Source organism: Elephantulus edwardii, unplaced genomic scaffold, assembly GCF_000299155.1.
Source record: "Elephantulus edwardii isolate Elephantulus edwardi_28Jun2011 unplaced genomic scaffold, EleEdw1.0 scaffold00218, whole genome shotgun sequence".
NCBI lineage: Eukaryota > Metazoa > Chordata > Mammalia > Macroscelidea > Macroscelididae > Elephantulus > Elephantulus edwardii.
In genome coordinates, this window is record NW_006399968.1 from 3,024,752 (window position 1) to 3,044,834 (window position 20,083).

The 20,083-nt window shown below is 39.4% G+C and overlaps 1 protein-coding gene across 2 annotated transcripts in view; it reads left to right on the forward strand.

Moving 5' to 3' along the window:
- CNIH4 (cornichon family AMPA receptor auxiliary protein 4) overlaps nucleotides 1-17,305 on the forward strand; it is a 29,937-nt gene extending 12,632 nt beyond the window's left edge. Inside the window, exons 2-5 of one of the 2 annotated variants that reach the window (XM_006898045.1) lie at nucleotides 6,832-6,900; nucleotides 8,322-8,434; nucleotides 12,069-12,209; nucleotides 17,112-17,305. In XM_006898045.1, coding sequence (XP_006898107.1) covers nucleotides 6,832-6,900; nucleotides 8,322-8,434; nucleotides 12,069-12,209; nucleotides 17,112-17,139 — 351 coding nt within the window. In that variant the 3' untranslated portion in view covers nucleotides 17,140-17,305. The remainder of the gene's footprint in view (nucleotides 1-6,831; nucleotides 6,901-8,321; nucleotides 8,435-12,068; nucleotides 12,210-17,111) is intronic. The other variant, XM_006898046.1, reaches the window with a different exon arrangement.
- Nucleotides 17,306-20,083: the final 2,778 nt, after the last annotated feature.

Here is a 20,083-nt window from a genome sequence, read left to right on the forward strand (position 1 = left end):
AGGACTTTTACTAATTGAGGAATTGTGTTTTCCTGTTAATTTGGTTTGAGACTGCTAGACTAAATCTCTACTTGCATTATGAGATCGTCTTTGCAGTTCTCACTCTTTAACTTATTTCCCTAATAAACCCCAATCTTGGTGAGTAAAGCCTGTGAATCAACAATGAATACAGTACCCAGTGATTTGTGAAATAGGTGCTGAAGTTTCTTCCCTTTTTAACCTATTGGAGAAGTTTTTGGATGTGCAGTGTTTTTCCTAATCTTGAACCCTCCTTGCATGCCTGTCATGAACTCCACTTGATCATGATACATTATTCTTTTGTTGTATTGTTGGATTCTCTTGACTTGGATTTCTTTAATTTTTACATCTATATTTATGAGGGCCATTGGTCTGTAGTTTTCTATTTTTGGTAATGTCTTTATCTAATTTTGGTACCAGGTTTATCTTTGTTTTATAGATTGGCTTGGGTTGTATTTCTTCTTTTTCTGTATTTGACTTGGTGACAATTTTTCTCTGAATGTTTGGTAGAATTCTCTGGTGCTGCTGTCTGGGTGGGGCTCTTATGTTGAGAGTTTTTAATGACCTGCTCAATTTCTTCTTTTGAGATGGTCTCTGTAAGTGTTCTACTTACCTTTGTGACCGTTTGGTTAACGTGTGCGTGTCCAAGATCTTGTCCATTTTCTCTAGTTTGTGGAGTGTGACTTTAAAAAGTTTGGTTGGTTCTGTTGTGTTGTCCATTTTCTCTCCTTTCCTTTGTTAGGTGTGTTTATTAATTTTATTGAGCTTTTTAAGAGCCAATTCTGGATTTTGTTGATGATTTCAATTATTTTTGTTTTCTACTCCATTTATTTCTGCCCTTTGTAATTGTTTTGTTTTGTGTTTTGGGTTTTTTCCCCCTAGTAGTTTTGGGGATTGCTTACTGTTGTGGTTATTTTGTGAGAATTTTTTGTTTCAAGAATTTTTCCCCCCATTTATTATGTAACACAATAGTGATCAAATAAGGTGTTATTTAGTTTCCATGTGGATTTTCCCTCTCCTTTATCCTCTTGGTAATTTCTAACTTTGTAGCATTCTGACCTGAAAAGATACTTGTAGTATTTCAGTGATTTTGAATTTATAGTGTCTAGCTTTGTACTGCTAGTATGGCCAACTCTGGAGAATGTTCTGTGTGCTCTGGAGAAAAATGTATATTGGGTAGAATAGATGTCTATGCAATCTAGATGGTTGATTGTATAGTTTATTTCTGCATCTAATTTTTTAAAAAAATATTTTATTCTTTTAAAATTGAGATTGTAATGAAATAATGAAAGTTTATAAAGAACTTAGATTTCCATTCATTCATTGTTGCACATTTTCCTCCAGCCTCCACTCCCCCCCTAGTTCACTTTTTTCTTTGGAAAAAAAATTCTTTTATTGTTATATAGTCAACCTCCCTCCCCCTCACTTTATAATGCAGCTCTTATTCTAGACTCTTGTCATGCCAATAATACCTAATCATATATTCCTTTTATACAGTTCTCTCCTCATCTGTTTCAGTGCTGTATACATTATTTATCCCCTCTTTTCTTAGTTTCACCCATCCCCCATGTCAGTCCTGTTTTATAACAGTGACATTATGTAGTATTTGTCTTTTTGTGACTGAAATTTTTCACTCAGCATAATGTCCTCCAGGGTCACCCATTTTGTCTAATATTTCATCAGTCCTTTGTTTTTCAGTGCTGCATAATATTCTATTGTATGAATTACCACAGCTTCTTTATCCATTCGTTTGTTGATGGGCATTTGATTTGTTTCCAACTCTTTGCTATTGTGAATGATGGCTGTAGTAAACATGGGTGTTCATATATCTGCTTGGGTGGTAGTTCTGGTTTCTTTAGGGTATCTTCCTAGCAGTGGAATTGCTGGGTCAAATGATATTTCTTTTTGCAAATTCTCTGCCTTCCATAGTGGTTGCACCATTTTATACTCTCACCAACAGTGAATAAGGGTTCCAGTTTCTCCCCAACTTCGCCAACATTTGTTGTTTGCTGCTCTGTTAAATTTTGCTATTCTTACTCGGGTGAGATGCTATCTCATAATTGTTTTGATTTGTATCTTTCTTAGAGCTAGGAATTTTGAACATTTTTTCATGGGTTTGCCATCAGAATGTCTTCTTTGGTGAAGTACTGTATCTTTTTACGATTCTATCCAGTTGTCCTATCTTTCAGTGAGAATGGTGTGTTGAAGTCTCCTATTACTATTGTAGTATAGTTTGTTTCTTCAGGTCTATTAAAATGGGTTCGTGTGTGTGTGTGTGTGTGTGTTGTGTAGCTCTGTAATTTGGTGACTAGATGTTATTATGGTTATGTCCCCTTACTCTGACAAAAATCCTCTCTACCTAGCCATTAAGCAACATCATGAGAGGTGGAGAAAAGGTTGAAATTGTCAATGATTTCATTTTTCTGGTTTTCACTGTCAACACCTTTGGCATGAGCAGTTAAGAAAGCAAGACATGTTGCGGTCAGACAATCTGTTGTCAGGAACCTCTCAAAGTACTGAGGAGCAATGATGTCAGTTTGAAAACTAAGTTTTGACTGATTCAAGCCATGATTTTTTTCCATCACTAGCTATCCATGTCAGAGGTGGACAGTCAATTAGGTTGACAGAAGAAGAATTGATGCCTTTGAGTTGTGGTGTTGGAGAAGAGTTTGAATATCTGTGAACTGTCAAAAGAACAAACAGTGGTGGCCTAGTGGCAAGGAGCTGCAACTACAATCCCAGAGGCCCACGGTTTGAATCCACCATATGCTCTGCCAGGGAAGGAGGGACAATCTCCTCCTGTACCAGTCAGATCTGATTTGACGGTACACGCACACAAAAATAATAAAAAAAAAAAAAAGAACAAACAGATAAGTCTTAGAGGAAGTGTGGCCACAGTGCTCCTAGGAAGTAAGGGTTTAGATAGCACATAACAGCAACAAACCTCTTTTCATGTATGCCTTTAAATATCCTATAATTTCCTTCCTTGTATCTTATGCTGGTATTCACCCTGAAATCCGAATCCATTTTATCAGAGCTTAGTATTGTACCCATGCTTTCTTTTGGTTGCTGTTTGCTTCGTATATTTTTTCCTACTCTTTGGTTTTCAGTCTACCTCATTTCTTTGATATGTCTCTTGTAGAGAGCATATCAGTGAGGTTTTAAAACTTCTGCTACTCTTTTTCTTACTTGATGCACTAATGGTATTGACATTCAGTGTGATCGTTGATAGGTAAGGCTTTATTGATGCAATTTTGTTGAGTTCTTTTTTTGTTGTTGCCAGTTACTTTAGTTCATTCCTTTTCTGTGCTGGTTGTGTGTGTGTGTGTGTGTGTGTGTGTGTGTGTCTGTGTCTGTGTGAGGCTTATTTTGTTTCATGAATTCTTTTAGTTCTTTTCTGAGAATGACCTGATTTCTCCTTTATATTGTTGGACAGTTTCGCTGGTGCAGAGTTCTCAGTTGGCAGTTGTTTTAGAAGTTTGTATCTGTCATTCCACTATCTTCTTATTCTTGTGCTTCTGAGAATAGAGCTTAATCTTACTTGTTTGTATGTAATGCTTCATTTTTCTTGAGCTGCCTAAAGTATTCTATTCTGCAATCCCGAAGGCACATGGCTTGAATGCACCAGCTGCTCTACATGAGAAGGATGAGCACTTTCTCTTAAGCAATTTACTGCCTTCAGATACCCACTAGACGGTCAGTTATGGTCAATTCCAGCTCGATGGCATTCAACAACAATAGCAATCCTGTGTTTAAGGAACTCTGGTGACCTAGTGGTAAGGAACTGCACTGCCAGCATGTTCAAATTCACCAGCTCTACAGTAGAACTTTCCATTTGAGTGAGTGAAAGCCTCTGAAAACTCACTGGAGTTCCGTGATGGATGGTTTCCGACTTGGCAGCACTGAGCACCAATAATATCCTTGTGTTTGATTTTGGGAAATTTGGCTATGTTATGTCTTAAGTTTTTTCTTTTGTGGTTTTACTGTGTTTGGAGTTTGCTCAGCTGCTCAAATGTTTATTTATTTATTTTTTATGATACCTGGAAAGTTTTCTTTTTAAAAAAATTATTTTAATATATTTTTTAATAATTTTAATGAACATTTACAGAGATTTTGGGTTTCCATTCATTCATTACTGCACTTCTCTCCCCGCCCAGCCCTCCCCCCCACCAAAAGTTTTCTTTAGGTACCTCTTCTACAGGGTTCTCAGTGCTTTATGTTTATTTCTTTTTGCTTCTTCCTATTCTGAAATTCCACTCCCTCATGTTATTTTTCTTGATGACATCTCACAAATTCATATGGTTTCTTCGTTTTCCTTCTTTTTTAAAATTTATTATTAATTTCAATGAACATTTACAAAGACTTTGGATTTCCATTCATTCATTGTTGCACTTTTCTCCTCTCCCAACCCTCCTCCCTAGTACACTACCCTCTTGGAAAAGTAAAAGAAAAATTCTTTCATTGTTTTATAATCCCTCCCCCCAGGTCCACTCCACTATGCAACCTTCGCTCTGGACTCATGTTGTGACAAAAATACCTAACCACATATCCCTTTTAAACAGTTTTCTCCCTCATCTGTTTCAATGCAGTATACATTATTGAACCCATCTTTCTCAGTCTCCCCCCAACCCTGATGTCAGTTCTTTTTTACAACAGTGGCACCATGCAGTATTTGTCCTTTTGTGACTGAGATACTTCACTCAACATAATGTCCTCCAGAGTCACCCATTTTGAATAATATTGCATGAGTTCCTTGCTTTTCAATGCAGCATAGTATTCCATTGTGTGAATATACCACAGCTTCTCTGTCCATTTGTTTGTTGATGGGTGTTTTCCTTCCTTTTTGTTCTGCTTTTTTTCCTTGTTTCTGTCTCATTGATTCTGTGTTTTGTTTCTCCAGTTCTAGTCATTTGTCCCTCTCTCATGTCTGTAGCTTCTATAATATTGGTCTTACTATTCTGAGTTATAATTTCATGGTTTTGTATAGCTTCCAGTCTCTTGTTGGTTGTATCCATTTTGTCTTGCAATGATTCTTTCTTCCATCTTTTGTCATTTCTTGTGCACCATCACTCTGAATTCTACGTTGGAGTATCCCATTAGACTTCCCGCCTCAGGAATATTCGCTGTTTCTGTGATCTAGTCTCCTTGTTGTGATGACTTATTTTGAGTTTTTTTGGTGGAGTTTGATGCTGTCTGCTACTTCTGGGACATTGTGGTAAAGTTGTAGGTTCCCCTCCTCCTTCTTTTGGCATGTGTGTGGCAACAACTGGTGTGTCTGTGTAGTTATCAATTCACTGTTTGTGCAGTGCTGTTGTTTAAGGATGGTGGTTGGTGGTGATTGCACTCTGATGCTCATCAGTTGGTGTACATGCTGACCTTTGCTGTAATGGAGTGCATGGGTGTCCTAGCCGGGCTTGCTGTGAGGCCCACAGTGAGGATGGTGCTGGAGCCAGACCATTGGTGAAGTTAGGAGTTTTTTTGCCTTTGCCTCTAGCCCCTTATGGAAGAAGCCTTTGAGCTTTTGCTTTTAAATTCTTTGTCTCTGACTCTCTTTTTATCAGGGGCTCTCTGTGCTTCAGGATCTGTCAGCTTCTAAGTAAATAACTGTGCTACAATGCCTTTTAGATGTAGCCAGAGGGGTATAGCTTAAGGTCTGGCTGGCATCACCCTTAGGGTGAGTCATCAGGGAAGGGACCTAGGAGTCTACTCCCAAAAGTGCTTGTGGCCTGGACCTTTTGATCCTTGCAAAGCCAGTCAGTATCTTCCTGTGTCCCCACAAATCACTGATTTGGGGCTTACTGTACTAACACACTGATGTCTGTGGCTATGGTTTTTGTGTTAAGAGTGCTGCTCTTTCTATGGGAATCAGCATATACCAGTTTCCATCCTCGACACATGCCTTGCCTTTTCCAGTAGGTCATTCATGATGGCTTTTTTGAGCTTAGATGGTGTTGACTTGCTTGCCACAGTTTTGGGGGAAACTGCCATTCCTGGCAGGGCCCACTTTCGTCCTGCCTGTTTAGATAAAAGTTTGTTTCGGTAATGTCTGCCCAAAGTGGGCAGAAGAGGTCTTCGGTACTCCATGGCAGATCCCTGAATGATGGTGACACTATATTCCTGTTTGTGGACCCTGAGCTCTTGGCTGCCTGGTTTATGGGACTGATTGCCAGTCCTCACTCCTCCTTTCACCCTTCCTCCTGGCTGAACTTGCTCTCAGTAACATCCCCCAGAACTCAGGGTGCCCAGATTGTCCGGAATGAGATTCTGTGTGAACATTTATATGACTCTCCTGAAGCAAGGCATGATGTGTGTGCTCCCTCTATGAGAATTTAGACTTTTTTTTTAAGAATTTATACTTTTAACACTGAAAATCTTATTATAGGTGTTGCCTGTTTCTATCACTATTGGTATACATTTGAGGAATTCAGATGGACTGATTCTCTGTTCCTTTTATGGGCTGTATTGGGATAGAGCACAATGCAAGGATTGCTTTGTAAAAATAATTTTTTGAGAGGAACATAAATGAGAAAATTGAGCCAACTCTAAGTAAATATAAGATTGTCCCTAATTAATTTAGAAATGTAAAAAATTACTTTGTTGCTATAAAACTATTAATTCCTCTTCCCCCCACCACCTCCCTTTCTTACTGTGTACCCTTGAATCAGATCCAACTGGCACAAGAGGAGATTGCCCCTCATTCTCTAGCGGAGCATCTGGTGGATTTGAACTGCGTGCCTTCAGGATTGCAGCACAGCATGTTGCCACTAGGTCACCAGAGCTCCAAAACTAGTAATTCCTTATCTTGGTCCTCAGATAATAACACTGTCTGATTTAGAATGTGATTACATTAATGCTAGATCATGTTGCTCAAAATTAAACAAGGTAAGACATTTCTTTGTTCATTTTATGGTGTTGGAAATCAGCTCTTCATCTTCTGTATGAAGATTATTAACTACTCAACTTGATGTATATTTGATTTAAACTACTAATGACCCTTATTCACCAGAATGCTCATTGAAATAATAGTTTCGAATTTACATTAAGGATAAGAAATAAAGGAATTATTTTTATTTTATTTAAATCAGACTATGATTTCTTTTCATATTGGGATTCATGATTTAGAAGTTTTGTTTCTTTACTTTGCCTCTTCCTTGCCTCCTTGGCAGCATTACTCGGGCTTGGTGGATGTTCATCATGAGGGTAACTGTCCAAACCCCTACTCCATGCTCATGGTAAAAAAAAGCCCAGTCTGTCTGTCTTTTGTTAAATGGGAAAGACCTCTGTGTGGCTTACTGTGAAATGGGTTTAGTTGGTCTATTCTGTTCTGAGGAAGTTTTATCTGTAGTCTAGTCAGAAACAATGTCTTGAAAAATCATTGGTCTGATTCACTTTGTGAAACAAGCAAACAGAACTGATGATACCTTTCATATAACTGAGAGATACTGAGAAGTGATTTTGACATGACCTATAAGTGAAGACTCTCTCTTCACTTAAATTTCACTGGTGTGAGAGAGCTAAACTGTCTAGTTAGTAAACTATAGTTCTCATCTTTGATTTAGAAGAATTCTAAATTTTCTGTATATCGTGTGAGATACATGTATCTCTCATTGGTGAACTCCACTCTAGGTTAATTGCTATCTACCTGCACTTTGGTGGGATGACTGAAATGGCAAGAGTTTTTTGGTAGGTATTTTCTCTTGGATCATTAGTGCCAAAAAAGAATCCTTCACACTTCTGTTAGCTGTTGGTTTCCATGTGAAGAAAAGTGACTCCATGGTGGGGGAATCCTGTAGCAATAGCAAATGTCGTAATAAACAAGGAGTATAGTTGAGAGAATGGAGTGCTACAAGGTCAGGAGGTGTTGCTGCAACAAGCTTTTCAGAATGTGAGATGACTTTCCTCTTAAGGATTTTGGAAATGTTTAAAGTTGATCATTCTCTCTGAAAGCGAGGGTATATGTGGATATCAACCATCACAACCAAATTAGAGTAGGAGGCTTTTAACTGGAATAGAAAAGAAATAGTACTTTTGTTTTCCTCCCACTAGTTGTCATTCAGAACCTGCTTAGTGAATTGAAACCTTTACTTGAGATAAAATATAATAGAAACCCAAGTGCTTTTAGTGGTACATGGATTTATTTGCCTGCAGAAAGTAGTGTACAAATCTGAGGCATCTGACTCTAAAAGGAATCTTGAAGTAGTAGCTTGTAAATTCTTTCTCGGTTTTCTTGATTTAGTGTCAAATAACATATAGTCAAGCAGGACACAGTAAGAGTGATGCAGTAATATGTTCTTCCCTTGCAGTGGGTCATTCCGGAGTTGATCGGCCACACCATTGTCACTGTATTAATGCTCGCTTCATTGCACTGGTTCCTCTTTCTTCTTAACATGCCTGTTGCTACATGGAATATATATCGGTGAGTATAGTTACTTATTTTGAAGTCCTAAAAAGCTATGCTGCAATCCTGAAGGCACACAGTTTGAATCCGCCAACTGCTTCGTTAGAGATGGATGGACAGTCTCCTCCCATGTAATTAATTGCCTCTGAAAACCAGCTGGAGGGTCAGCTATGGATCAGTTCTGACTCAAGGGCACACAGCAACAAGTAGTACAGTGGTGAAGTCCTCAGCTGCTAACAGAAAGACAGCAGTACGGAGCTGCAATATGCATTTCCCTGCGAGAGACGCAGCAGCCTTCTTCCAGAACACTGCAGCCGGGCCCTGGGGGACGGCTTCATTCTGCTTTGGGAATAAGTGTCAGCTCACCAATGATGAGTTCTGCTTGTTTATTGCTTTCTGTCAGCATAGGTTTGTGTGCTGGTCGCTTTAATATACTTCTTGAGTAAAGTGTGTAGCCATAATAAAATAAATGACAGCAGATGCTTCACTAATTCAGCATACGTTCTTGTCCTCTTTTTATATAAGGGCAGTTGACAATTTGCAGCACACACAAAAAAATAAGTAAAACTTAGGGGCAAAGAGAACAGTTGGACTAAGAGAATGTAGAGAAGAATGAAAGAGGCAAGAAAGACAGGAAAGCAAATTGGATGGTCATAGTGATGAAGGAGTGAGTGCCTCTGGAGGAATGCTTTCTAAACATGGTGAGACTCGAGCATTGAGCTTTAAACCCTTCTCAAGAGTTCTTTTACATTATGAAGACTAAGAATTCCAGTCCACAAAGTTGTGCTCATGTAGTACTTTTACATGGGTCACAGGACAGTTGTTCACATAGAATGAGGGGATACACATGGATTAAATTTGGATTAAAATGGGCAAGTATGTAGGAGCAGGTTGTGTTCTTTCAGATCACTTGATCTTTATACTGAGCAAATGCTCCATGAGTCTGGAATGTGAAGGTGTGGCCTTAGAGTTGGAAGAAGAGTCCTTATCGGTAAGCTTCCCTGTGCAGCTACGCAGTCTTCCCTGCTTAAAGTGAAGAAGATCTGAAACAATTAACAACGAACATCAGGGACTCCAGCTTTTAATTTGGATTATACCAGTGGGAAGAGAATGACAATGGTCGTGAATAGACCACTGTCTGTATACAGCATTATGTTAAGTGGATGGGAAAAAAATTAAGGTTGTTAACACTTTTTATTTGGATTAGCAGTTAATATCCATGGAAGAAGTAGTCAAGAAATCAAATGATTCATTTCAATGGGCAAATCTATTGCAAAAACTTCCAAAGTTCTGGAAAAAGTAAAAATATCACTTTGATGATTGATTATATGCCATACCTTTTCATCCCATCCTGTAAAAGTTAGACAAGGAAAATGAAAGACAATTGATGTATTTGAATTGCCCTTGAGTGATGTCAACAGTTAACTGCTTAGTTACCATAGAGGAGAGGCCTTGCAGCATATTTTAAAGATCACGGCTTTGAAATCTTGGCAGAGCTCAGTTATGTCTAATGCACAGGGAGTCTCCACTTGGGCCATGTTTAGTTAAACTCTTGGTTTAGTGAATATGAAGTAGAATATTGTGATCTCAGCATGTATTTTCCTTGCTGGTGGACTAATGGTGCCATCAAGCATTATATATTTTGTTTTTATGTTTTTGAGCAGTTAACATACAATTCTGCTTTGGGAATGTTTTTCTGGAAGCACTCTATAGGTTGGATAAGCTACGAGTTGGGGAAGTTGGTTAGGAGACTCTGGAGATAATGGGAATTGAAAAGATAAAGCTACAGAAGTGATAATACAAGGAAGAACTGACAAAAATTTAATGAATTGGCTATGAAAGATAAAGCTGAGCGAAATCAGAAGTTTTTAAGGGAAGGATTTTCTGGTCCACTAAGGAGGTGGTGACAATTTAGGTGGATAGTAGAGAGTATAGTAAGGCTCTCTGAAACTTCACTTCAGCCACAGATGGACTATGGAGGGATCATGGAGAAAAGTGAAGATTTGTGGAACTCAGAAGTTATGAAGCTGAGTATGTGCTGAGGGGAACCAGGACCTGGCTGGAAGCTGGGGAGCAAGTGTGAAAGCAGGAGGCCTGAGTGTGTGTCGTACCTGCTGCAAGAGCGCCCATGCCCATGCACAGCCAGGGCGTTTATGGTCAGACATGTATGTTACCATCTAACCCTAGCTCACTACGGTCAGGAGGAACAGGGTTCCTGGCAGCTGGAGAGAAGAGCTGCCCCTTGGGATTTCAAAGACCATAAAACTACAGAAGACCGCTTCGTCTTCCTCCCATGGAGAGGCTAGTGGGTTCACAACACTGACCTTTCAGTTCACAATTTGGTGTGTAGCCCACTGTGCCACAGACTCCTTATTGATCCTCTTGGAGGAACCAAATTTCCTTATTTGAAAAAGGGAAGGAAAAGATTGTCAGGTGTGTACAACACCACATTGATCTTATGGATTGAAATGCTTTCTGAAGAATTCAGTAAACTTCAGCATATCTGTCTTCAAGATTATTTTTTAAAAAGTTGGTTTTGGATTGTGCCAAGTGGTCCGGGCTAGATAGGCTCAGGCCAGCTGTGCCCCGCATCCTCTGTGATTTAAACTTCATTTCTCTTCTCTTACTTGGGGTAAGTAATGCCTCTACCATGAGATAATCTTTGGGTCTTATGTGCTGTAGTTACTTTATAATATTTTGCATTTAATCTGTGCTTTTCTAAGAGTTACAGAACATTACACTTGCTCTTTGGCCTTTTTTACCTGAGGTGGAGTTTTGTTTTAGCGTCTATTTTCGCTATTGTTAGTCTGTATTTTCTGAATTGCTGTTATTAAGGTAGGTGTCGTTTATCAACCGTGCAGCTTTAGCAAGATCATCTAAGTTGTTCTGTTCAGTCTAGAAAACGCTGGTGATCCTGTGGGCTGTGCCTTGGTTTTTGTTTGGAATATACTCCCTCTGTCCTTCCCTCCCTCTCTCATTACTCTTGGTCAGGACACCCCAGTGGTGTAGCTGTAAAGCTGTAAAGCTCCCTGGAGATTGCCCCACCTTCTCTCAAGGAGCTGCTGGTGGATTTGAGCTGACAAGAGTGCCTCCTGTGGAGCAGCAGCACGACTCCCTGTTGGGCCGCCAAGGCTCCCTTGGAGTTTGCAGAACTGCTAACTTAGCATTTGTTTGGAACCAAACGTGGAATCTCTCATTTTTCCAATTGCCCGTGAAATGACGACAATTATGTGTGACCCATATAAGAGGAAAATCAGATCGATGCAGAACATTTTAGATCAAGATATTCCTAAACTTGATAAGGTTTTGGAGGCTGCTTTGACCTAAGGGAAAAGGGTTATAGATATAAACTCTTACATAGCTCACTGTGGAAGGTGGGGGGAAAACTATAAAGCATCCTTCCCTGATGTGTTACACTGTCTGCTTGCGAGAGCAGAAAAGTATATAAAAGATGACTTGTCTTATAAGTACTGCAAGGAAGGTTCACTGGGGACCCATGGCATTATTACCACATCATTGTGTCCATAAATGCATCTGGATTTGATATTGCTGTGGTTGGTTTATTTCTAATGGTTATCAGTTCTTATTTCTTTTTGACTATTTTTGCTAATTATTTTCTTCTTTCTGTAATGTGTATCCTTTAATTTCCCAGGTTCATTATGGTGCCAAGTGGAAACATGGGAGTGTTTGATCCGACAGAAATACACAATCGAGGGCAGCTGAAGTCACACATGAAGGAAGCAATGATCAAACTTGGTTTTCACTTGCTTTGCTTCTTCATGTATCTGTACAGGTGCGTTGATGTCCACGTGGAGTTTCCTGAACGTCAAGCCTTTATGGATGAGCGAAAATTTAGTACTGTAGAATTAGAGGATTTGGCAGTTGCATTGCTGGTTGGAGGGTTTTGTGAATGTCTCATGGCTTTGTAGATTGCATACGTGTTTTTAAGGATGACCTTAACCTTGGCTGTTGAGGCTGCCACCATACTGTAGATGGGCTTTGTGTTCCTATTGTCGCTGTAAGGTTTTACAGTTAGAAGCATGAATGGTTGCTCCCCCAAGGGCATTCCCATTCATGGGTGTCCAGGGCATCAGAATGTTGGCCAAATGTCTCTACAACTTGTAGCCAGTTTGGGCTTCTCTTTCATGGCAGTCAGGCATTTGGGTGTAATGCCAGCTCTCTAGCATCCTGGATGATCTGCTCTGGTAACATTGCTGCAGATGACGAATTATAATAGAAGTAGAGATTAATACGAAGGATCAATTATTAGGTACTGGAAGCCTGATGCAGACACAATTTAAACTTGCATGTTTAAATTGTATTTAAACATTATATTTTATACAGACATGTATATTTTATATTTTAGACAGACATGCCACTTTTTCCTTTGCCCTGTCACCAACAAGCCTCAGACCACAAAACCACCCCTTACTGTTTGACTCCTACTGACCCTGTGGGACAATGTTGTTGCCTTAAGGGAACAGACAGCTACATTTTCTCCTGCAGTGTGCTTGAAGCACCAGCCTGTCTCTTTGCATCATCCTTATGAATTCCTTTACCCAACAGAGATCCCTAGATTAGATCCGAGGAAGAGGATGTCATAATAAGGAGCACTGGTGGCACAGTTGTTAAATCTTTGGTTGTTAACTGAGAGATGGATGGTTTGAACCCAGGCACCTCCGGGGGCAAATATGTGGCTGGCTGCTCTTATGAACCATATAGCCTCAGAACATTACCCTTGCTCAGTCCTGGAGGGTCACCAGGAGTCGGAAATGACTTGATGTCATCTGGTTTGATTTTGGCCTGGGCAATTTGATTGAGTCTTTAAGAGACTAGAAATCAGGCTTACTTTTTTGCATCAAAGCGTAATGAGATCTCTCCTAACTTTTCTCTTGGTCTTTTCTGCCACATAAGCATAAGGACTATTATGAAACAATTATATTAAACCGTAATATAAATAATATTCTACCTCTCAGAAAGTCTATAATAATTTGAAGTTGTCTGTTGTTATGTGCCTTCAAATCAGAACCAATTCACAGCTGACCCTCTAGTGAGTTTTCAGAGGCTGAAATTGCAAAGGAGGGGATTGCTCGTTTTTTCTCCTACAGAGCAGCTAGTGGGTCTGAATTGTCTGGCTTTGTGTTGGCAGCACAACCTTTTACCCACTAGGCCAGAGCTCAGGAATTGTGTAGCATTAGTTTAAAAAAAAATTACTGTCAGGGCTGGGGGGACTGCATAACAATGAAAGAACTTTTTTTCCAAAGAAAAAAGCAAACTAGGGAGGCAAGGGGGCAGGCAGAAAAATGTGTAACAATGAGTGAATGGAAATCCAAGTTCTTTATAAACTTTCATTAAAATCTCAATTAAAAAAATTACTGTCTTGTCTAAAATAGTGTAGGAGTAGGAATCATTTCATCCTATGCCTAACGAAGCAGGCTTTCTAGAATTTTTTCACTGTGATAATATCACTCACCAGCATAGATTTCAATCCTGTGGATTGAAATTAGTGTTTAGATGGTTTCCTAGTCACTATTTATTTTAGTTGCTTTCCTGTATTTTAGATACTCAGAAAAAGCACAATGGTATTAGTTCCAGTTTTCATTCATTACCTCAGTGCTAATGTGCCTGCTGTTAATAGATAATGAGTAAAGAGATTTAATGTTAAGACTATGATAGCAAACCTGTTCTCATTTTTATTACTTTTTTAGGTCTATATATATTTTAAATTTACTATTATCTGCTCCATTCACGTCAGCTATCTAGGTTTTACTCTGTTGGAGATTGAACGATGGGGGAGCTTCCTCCATTGATTGGGAACCTTGGGACTGAAGAAATGAGCATGGCAAATGTAGTCACGCTTTTAAGAGATAAATGTAGAACTGGAGAGTAGTGTTTTCCTTGGTAGACTTGAAACCTTAGAATGTAAAAATAAGCTAGAATTTCTTAGCTGTCAGTTGTTGAGTTTCAAGATATACATAAGATGGGCTGAAGACCAGCTAGCAGAGAAATCAGAATCAATCCAAAGGCAACTTAAAGGTTTGGTTTTTTACAACCAAGACAGAAATCAGCAACCCCTGTAGTTAATGTGCCTGCATTCCTCAGTGAGTGTATCCATCACTTTTTATTTCTCTCTTTTCCCTTTTCTTCTCTGACATTTCATTGACAGCCTGATGGCTAGTATCCTGTGTCCTCATTGATAGCCTGAATGCTGACAGCCTGAATCCCATCTTTGGGCATCAGTTGGATAGCTCAGGGCATTGGGTTGAGAGAAGATGACCTTGTAACTCTTTTCCCTTGGCATTTGATTCCTATTGTTTCCAATTGGTGGTATTATGCATGCCCTGCCAATGGATGAGTGGTTATAGTTTATACACACAGTGGAGTGCAGTGTAGCATTAAAGAAATAATGAAGAAGTCATGGAATACCACATAACATAGATGAATATGGAAGACATGCTGAGTAAAATGAGGGGAGGGGAAAGGAAGGAAAAGTCAATAACTATATGGTGTTGTGTACTGTTGAGTCAGAACCAACCCAGAGCTGATCCCCCAGAGGGTTTTCAGAGGCAGTTAATCTCATGGGAGGAGATTGCCCATCCTTCTCCCATGGAGTGGCTGGTGGCCTCCAACCAAGTGCCTTTGGGATTGCAGCACAGCTTCTTGCCACTAGGCCACCAGAACTCCATAACTAGATTTAGACACATTAATTTGGGTGAAAAGCAGTATATAAGGGATAATCAGCACTGAATCATTAAAGTGAAGACAAGGAGTGATGCACAAAAATACAGTCCCTAGAGGTACACTATCTCAGCCAATTCTGCATTATCATTGATAATAAACATTAACCTGCAAGTGGATACGTAGACAGACATGGGCAGGTGAGAGGACTACACCTCAGACCACCTACAGGCTTGCGGCTATTTCTCGACTCTGTAGCATGTGCTGTAAATACATATATTTTAGACCCGCAGGCATACAGTTAGTGTAAACTTCCTACTCAGAACCAGATACCCTAAGGGAATGAGTTGATCATCCAAGGACCTCAGGGACATCAAGACATAGCATGTTCTCTCTCTGTCCGGCTTTGACTACAGTAACTTAAAAGCTTGCGAACTGAACTGCCTTTATAAAGTTCAACTATTGGCTTCTTTGTGTTTGGAACAAAGAAGAGGCAAAAGAAGTAAAACTGAATAGAAACAGTTAGTCCAAAGGTTGGTGGACCTCACAGACCTGAACTTGCACTGCTCTGGGACCACCCAGCATGGCAGCCATGCAGTGAGGAGTCACACGGTGGACTTTGCCACCAGTGCTTCCAGCAAATGATTACAGTTTTGTTTGGGTTTTTGGCTGTAGCTTATTTTTCTCAACTTTAGCCTAACACTGGTTTTAGGTTAAAATCCCATTCCCCATGCCTCCTCGCCCTTACCATATATTTAGGGGAATAACATGTAAAAAACTCAAAATCCTTTTGCCAACTATGTGGCTTGCCTAACACTCCACTTCTTATTTTTGTTAATATATTGTGCCAATTTTTTTTAAACATGTTTCCAACTTCAGTTTTTACTCTGATTATGTGGAAACTTCACTTAAAGCAAATATTATCAACTTAATAGAAACAAATGCAGTTTAGTTATTTATTTTCAAAATATTGGGGGATTATCAGACTCAGACCATGACTTTTGACCATGGTGTTACACCTTTATTATACAATTATACTATAATTGGACTGTTTTTATAAATGGAAGTAGGAAATTAAGGAAAATAAACAGTGATGTGATCTACATGTAAGCTGGGAAGAGAGCTGAATGGGGCTTAGAGTTGTTTCTGGACATGTCACAAGACACTGAGGATTTCTCTGTGGGCACAGCATGCCATGCGGTTTGTTGTTGTTACGTGCCATTTTATCGCAACTTATAGCGACCCTGTGTACAACAGCTCTAAACCTTGCTCAGTCCTGTGCCAATCTTATTGTCTCTGACAACCTATCTCCATTTCCCCAGTCACTGAGTGAATCCATTTCATCAAGGGTCTTCCTCTCCTGCACTATCTCTCTACCCTTCCAAGCATGATGTCCTTCTCCAAAGATTGATCCCACCTTGCAGCATGTCCAAAGTATGTCAGATGAAGCCTCAGTATCCTTGCCTCCAAGGAGCAGCCTGATTTAACCCTCTCCAGGATGAATCTGTTTGTTCTCTTAGCATGGTATGTTCAGTACTCTTCTCCAGTACAACAGCTCAAAGACATCATTTCTTCTATCATCCCTAGTCATTGTTCAGCTCTCTGATGCATAGCAAGTGATTCAGGTGCACCTTAATCTCCAGACTGACATCATTGTTCCTCATTACTCTGGAGAAGTCTCTGAATTAGCAATTGATATATCTCAACAAACAGATACTGCCATGTAGTTTATGTCATTATTTCTACATGTTGGGTGTGTGCATGCTTTATTTATATGTGTGTGTTATTAGTGAAAAAAATATGTTTGTTTGTTTGTTTGTTTTTAAGTGAAATTATTTCTCATGACATCTAGAGGCTCCAGTAAAGGTGTTCTTTCTTTCGGTATAGATGATGGTCTCTCATGCAACTTAGTGTTCCATGTTGAACCATGGAGATGCAAGTCTGAACAGACCAGACTCAATAGGAACATTCTGGAGAAAATATTTAGAGAAATGACTTGAATCTCTTCTCTCCACAGTATGATTTTAGCTCTGATCAATGACTGAAGCTGAGCTGAAGCCAGGAGTGAAGCCAGTCTACACTACAGTGCACTGTTGAGGAGCCAGAGACTAATCATCCTTAGAATCATGACCATAGCAGTATATTTTTTCCTCTGTGAACAAAAAACTATTTTTGCTGTATTTTTACCATATAAAGTATTTAAAAAATATGGATTGAGTTTTTGTAAATTTCTGGTTCTCAACTTTAGCCAGACCACAGCACTTGAAGGTGATTTTTGATCATGTTGAAGATGATTGATTGTATGTGGGAACAGGACTACCAATTCCAGCTTTGCATGCCAAAGAAATAAAGAACACCCATGAAGGAAAAACTTCTCAGATGAGCAAAGCTGTTCTTAAGATGTCCTAAAAAGCCAAAGTACAAAAATAACACTGTTAATCTGAGCAAAGGAAAAGAAAATTTATTACTCTTTTGGCCTATACTATGGCAGCTTTATATATATATATATATATATATATATACACACACACACACATACATATATATATATGTTTAATGTGGTTTGAAGTTACATGGCATTGTCAATGAAGTCTTTTTTCACAGAGATGTTAATGGGAAAGGAAATTTCAAATACAAATCTATTTCTTTGCAGAATCTATGAAACCTTATACACCATTTGCCCAGGTACAATGTGATTACTGCTTATAGAAAGAAAAAATAAATCAGAAAAGTAAAAATTTATCAAGAGCTTTTATTTAAAACCATTGCCTTCAGTCTCCCTCAAGCACAAATAGCCCCGCTGGCTCTTGTCAGATACCTTATTATTAGTATTTGACCTCTCAGATACATTTTTTTAATAGATTTGGAGGGTGATTTTGCAGAAGTTACTCATCAGATTAGCAGCAGGGGATAGTCTGTCAACTCTGTGCTAGTGAAATGGAGCCTATTGGTTGGTCCGCTTGGTATCAGAATAACCAGGAACCCTTGTGTTGGCCAGTGGGAGACCCAGACTAGCCAGTTCATGGGTACAGCAATATCCAGCAAAAGTCCGTTCCTTGCAGCTGTATTTGTGAATGTTTGCTGTTAATGAGGGCTATTAACCTCTTCTTTTCTGTTTGCTAACTTTCCTTAGGTAAAGTGAACCTGACCTTTTCCCTCAGTTTTAGCTTCTGTTTTAATGTTGCTGTCAACTTAGTGGCACATCTTAAGTACTGGAATTTAGGGAAAACATGATTGTTTTATTGTACTGTTCAAGTGGATTAGTTACTCTGCTGAGACATTCAAACAGCTAAACAAGATGTGTGGTACCTAGCCTAAGTAACTAACTGGCAGAAGCAAAGCTCAGAAATCTCAAACCACTTCTGTTGAGTCAAAACTGGTTCTGTGGCTTTTAGAGGCTGTTAATCACACGGAAGATCACCCATCTTTTTCCGAGGCTGCCCTGGTAGGTCGGAACCACATGAAAAGTGCACCTGTTGGGTCCTTGGACTGTTCCTGTAGATGGGGTACGCTCCATGTACGTAAGTTCTATTGATGGACCCATTTTATGATGGGAGCAGTGACCTGGAAGCTGAGATGGCAGACAAGGCAGATGTGGTTCTGCCAGCCCCTGTGGATCCTCTGAAATTTCCCACTGTGGTAATCAGGTATGCCTACTGAGTAAAGGGCCCAGAAGCTGTGACAGAATCTGGGGCCTGCATCTCATCCTTGCCACATCCCTCAGAGGTGCTTTCTGAATTTTCAAAATCAGTCCTTTCCTTTTATCTTCCCCCCCCCCAACTTTCACTGCCTCTTCCTGTTCTACTCAAACTTTTATAGGAATACAACCTTTGGAGAACTTAAATCCTTAGAGAGAAGTAAACTACTTAAAGAAGCCCAAAGGTCGAGGAGAACATTTGACTAAAGTGTTATTGCCAGACAACTGAGAAAGGTGCCTTGCTTATAACAAGAGAGTGCTTTGTGGTGCGTTAACTGTGGTTAAAATCAAGCAACCTCTCCTGTATTGCTTTTTAGTATAAAAAATCAGAAGAGGTGGGCAGTGTGTATGTGTTAGGAGGCTCCTGTACAAATGATGGACTTGGGTGAGTGTTCATTCTGTACTCCCTGCACGCCCCTACACCCATACAAGATTGATTCTCTCAGTTTATAAACACTTCTCTGGTTAGTGTTTTTATCAGTTTTACGGTGTTTGTTCTTTTGTGACTGATTTCATGTAACAATGTCTTGTAGACTCTTCAATGCTGTGTAGTATCTCGTGAGCTCTTCATTGTTTACTGGTCCATCCAGAAAACATTATATCCTTGTAATGCTCCATTGTGTGAACGCACTGCATGCAGTTTCTCTATCCATTCATGTTGATGGGCACTTGGCTGTTTTTATTCTTTGCTATTGTGAAAAATGCTGCAATAAACACAATTGTGCATATGTATTTGTCTTGCAGCTCTTATTTCTTTGGGGTATTTTCCTAGTAGTGGAATAGCTTGGTCAGATTTTATCTTTATTTTCAATTTTTTGAGGGAACACCAAGCTGCCTTCCATCATTTTCCCACCAGCCCTGTGTGACAGTTCTGGTCTCACTGCCTCCAGGCCAGCATTAGTTGTTGCTATTCTGTGGAACTTGGATACTTTTGTTGGGGGGTGGGGAATGGCATCTCACCCTTGTTTTGATTTGTGTCTCTTGAATAGCAGTGATCTTGAATATTTCATATGTTTGTCGGTCATCAGAATGTTTTCTTAGGTGAAGTGCTTATGCATGTCCTCTGTCCATATTGTAATTGAGTTGTCTTTTTCTTATTGAGGTGCTAGTGTTCTATAAATTTTAGATACGAGTCCCTTATCAGATAGTGGCATTGGCAAGTATTTTTTTCCTCAAGTCTTTTTACTCTTTTTGAGGTTTTTTGATTCATACAAGGATTTCCTTTTTAGAAGGCTCCATTCACCATTTCATCATCTTCTGCTTGTGTATTTTTTTTATTTTTTAAATCTTTT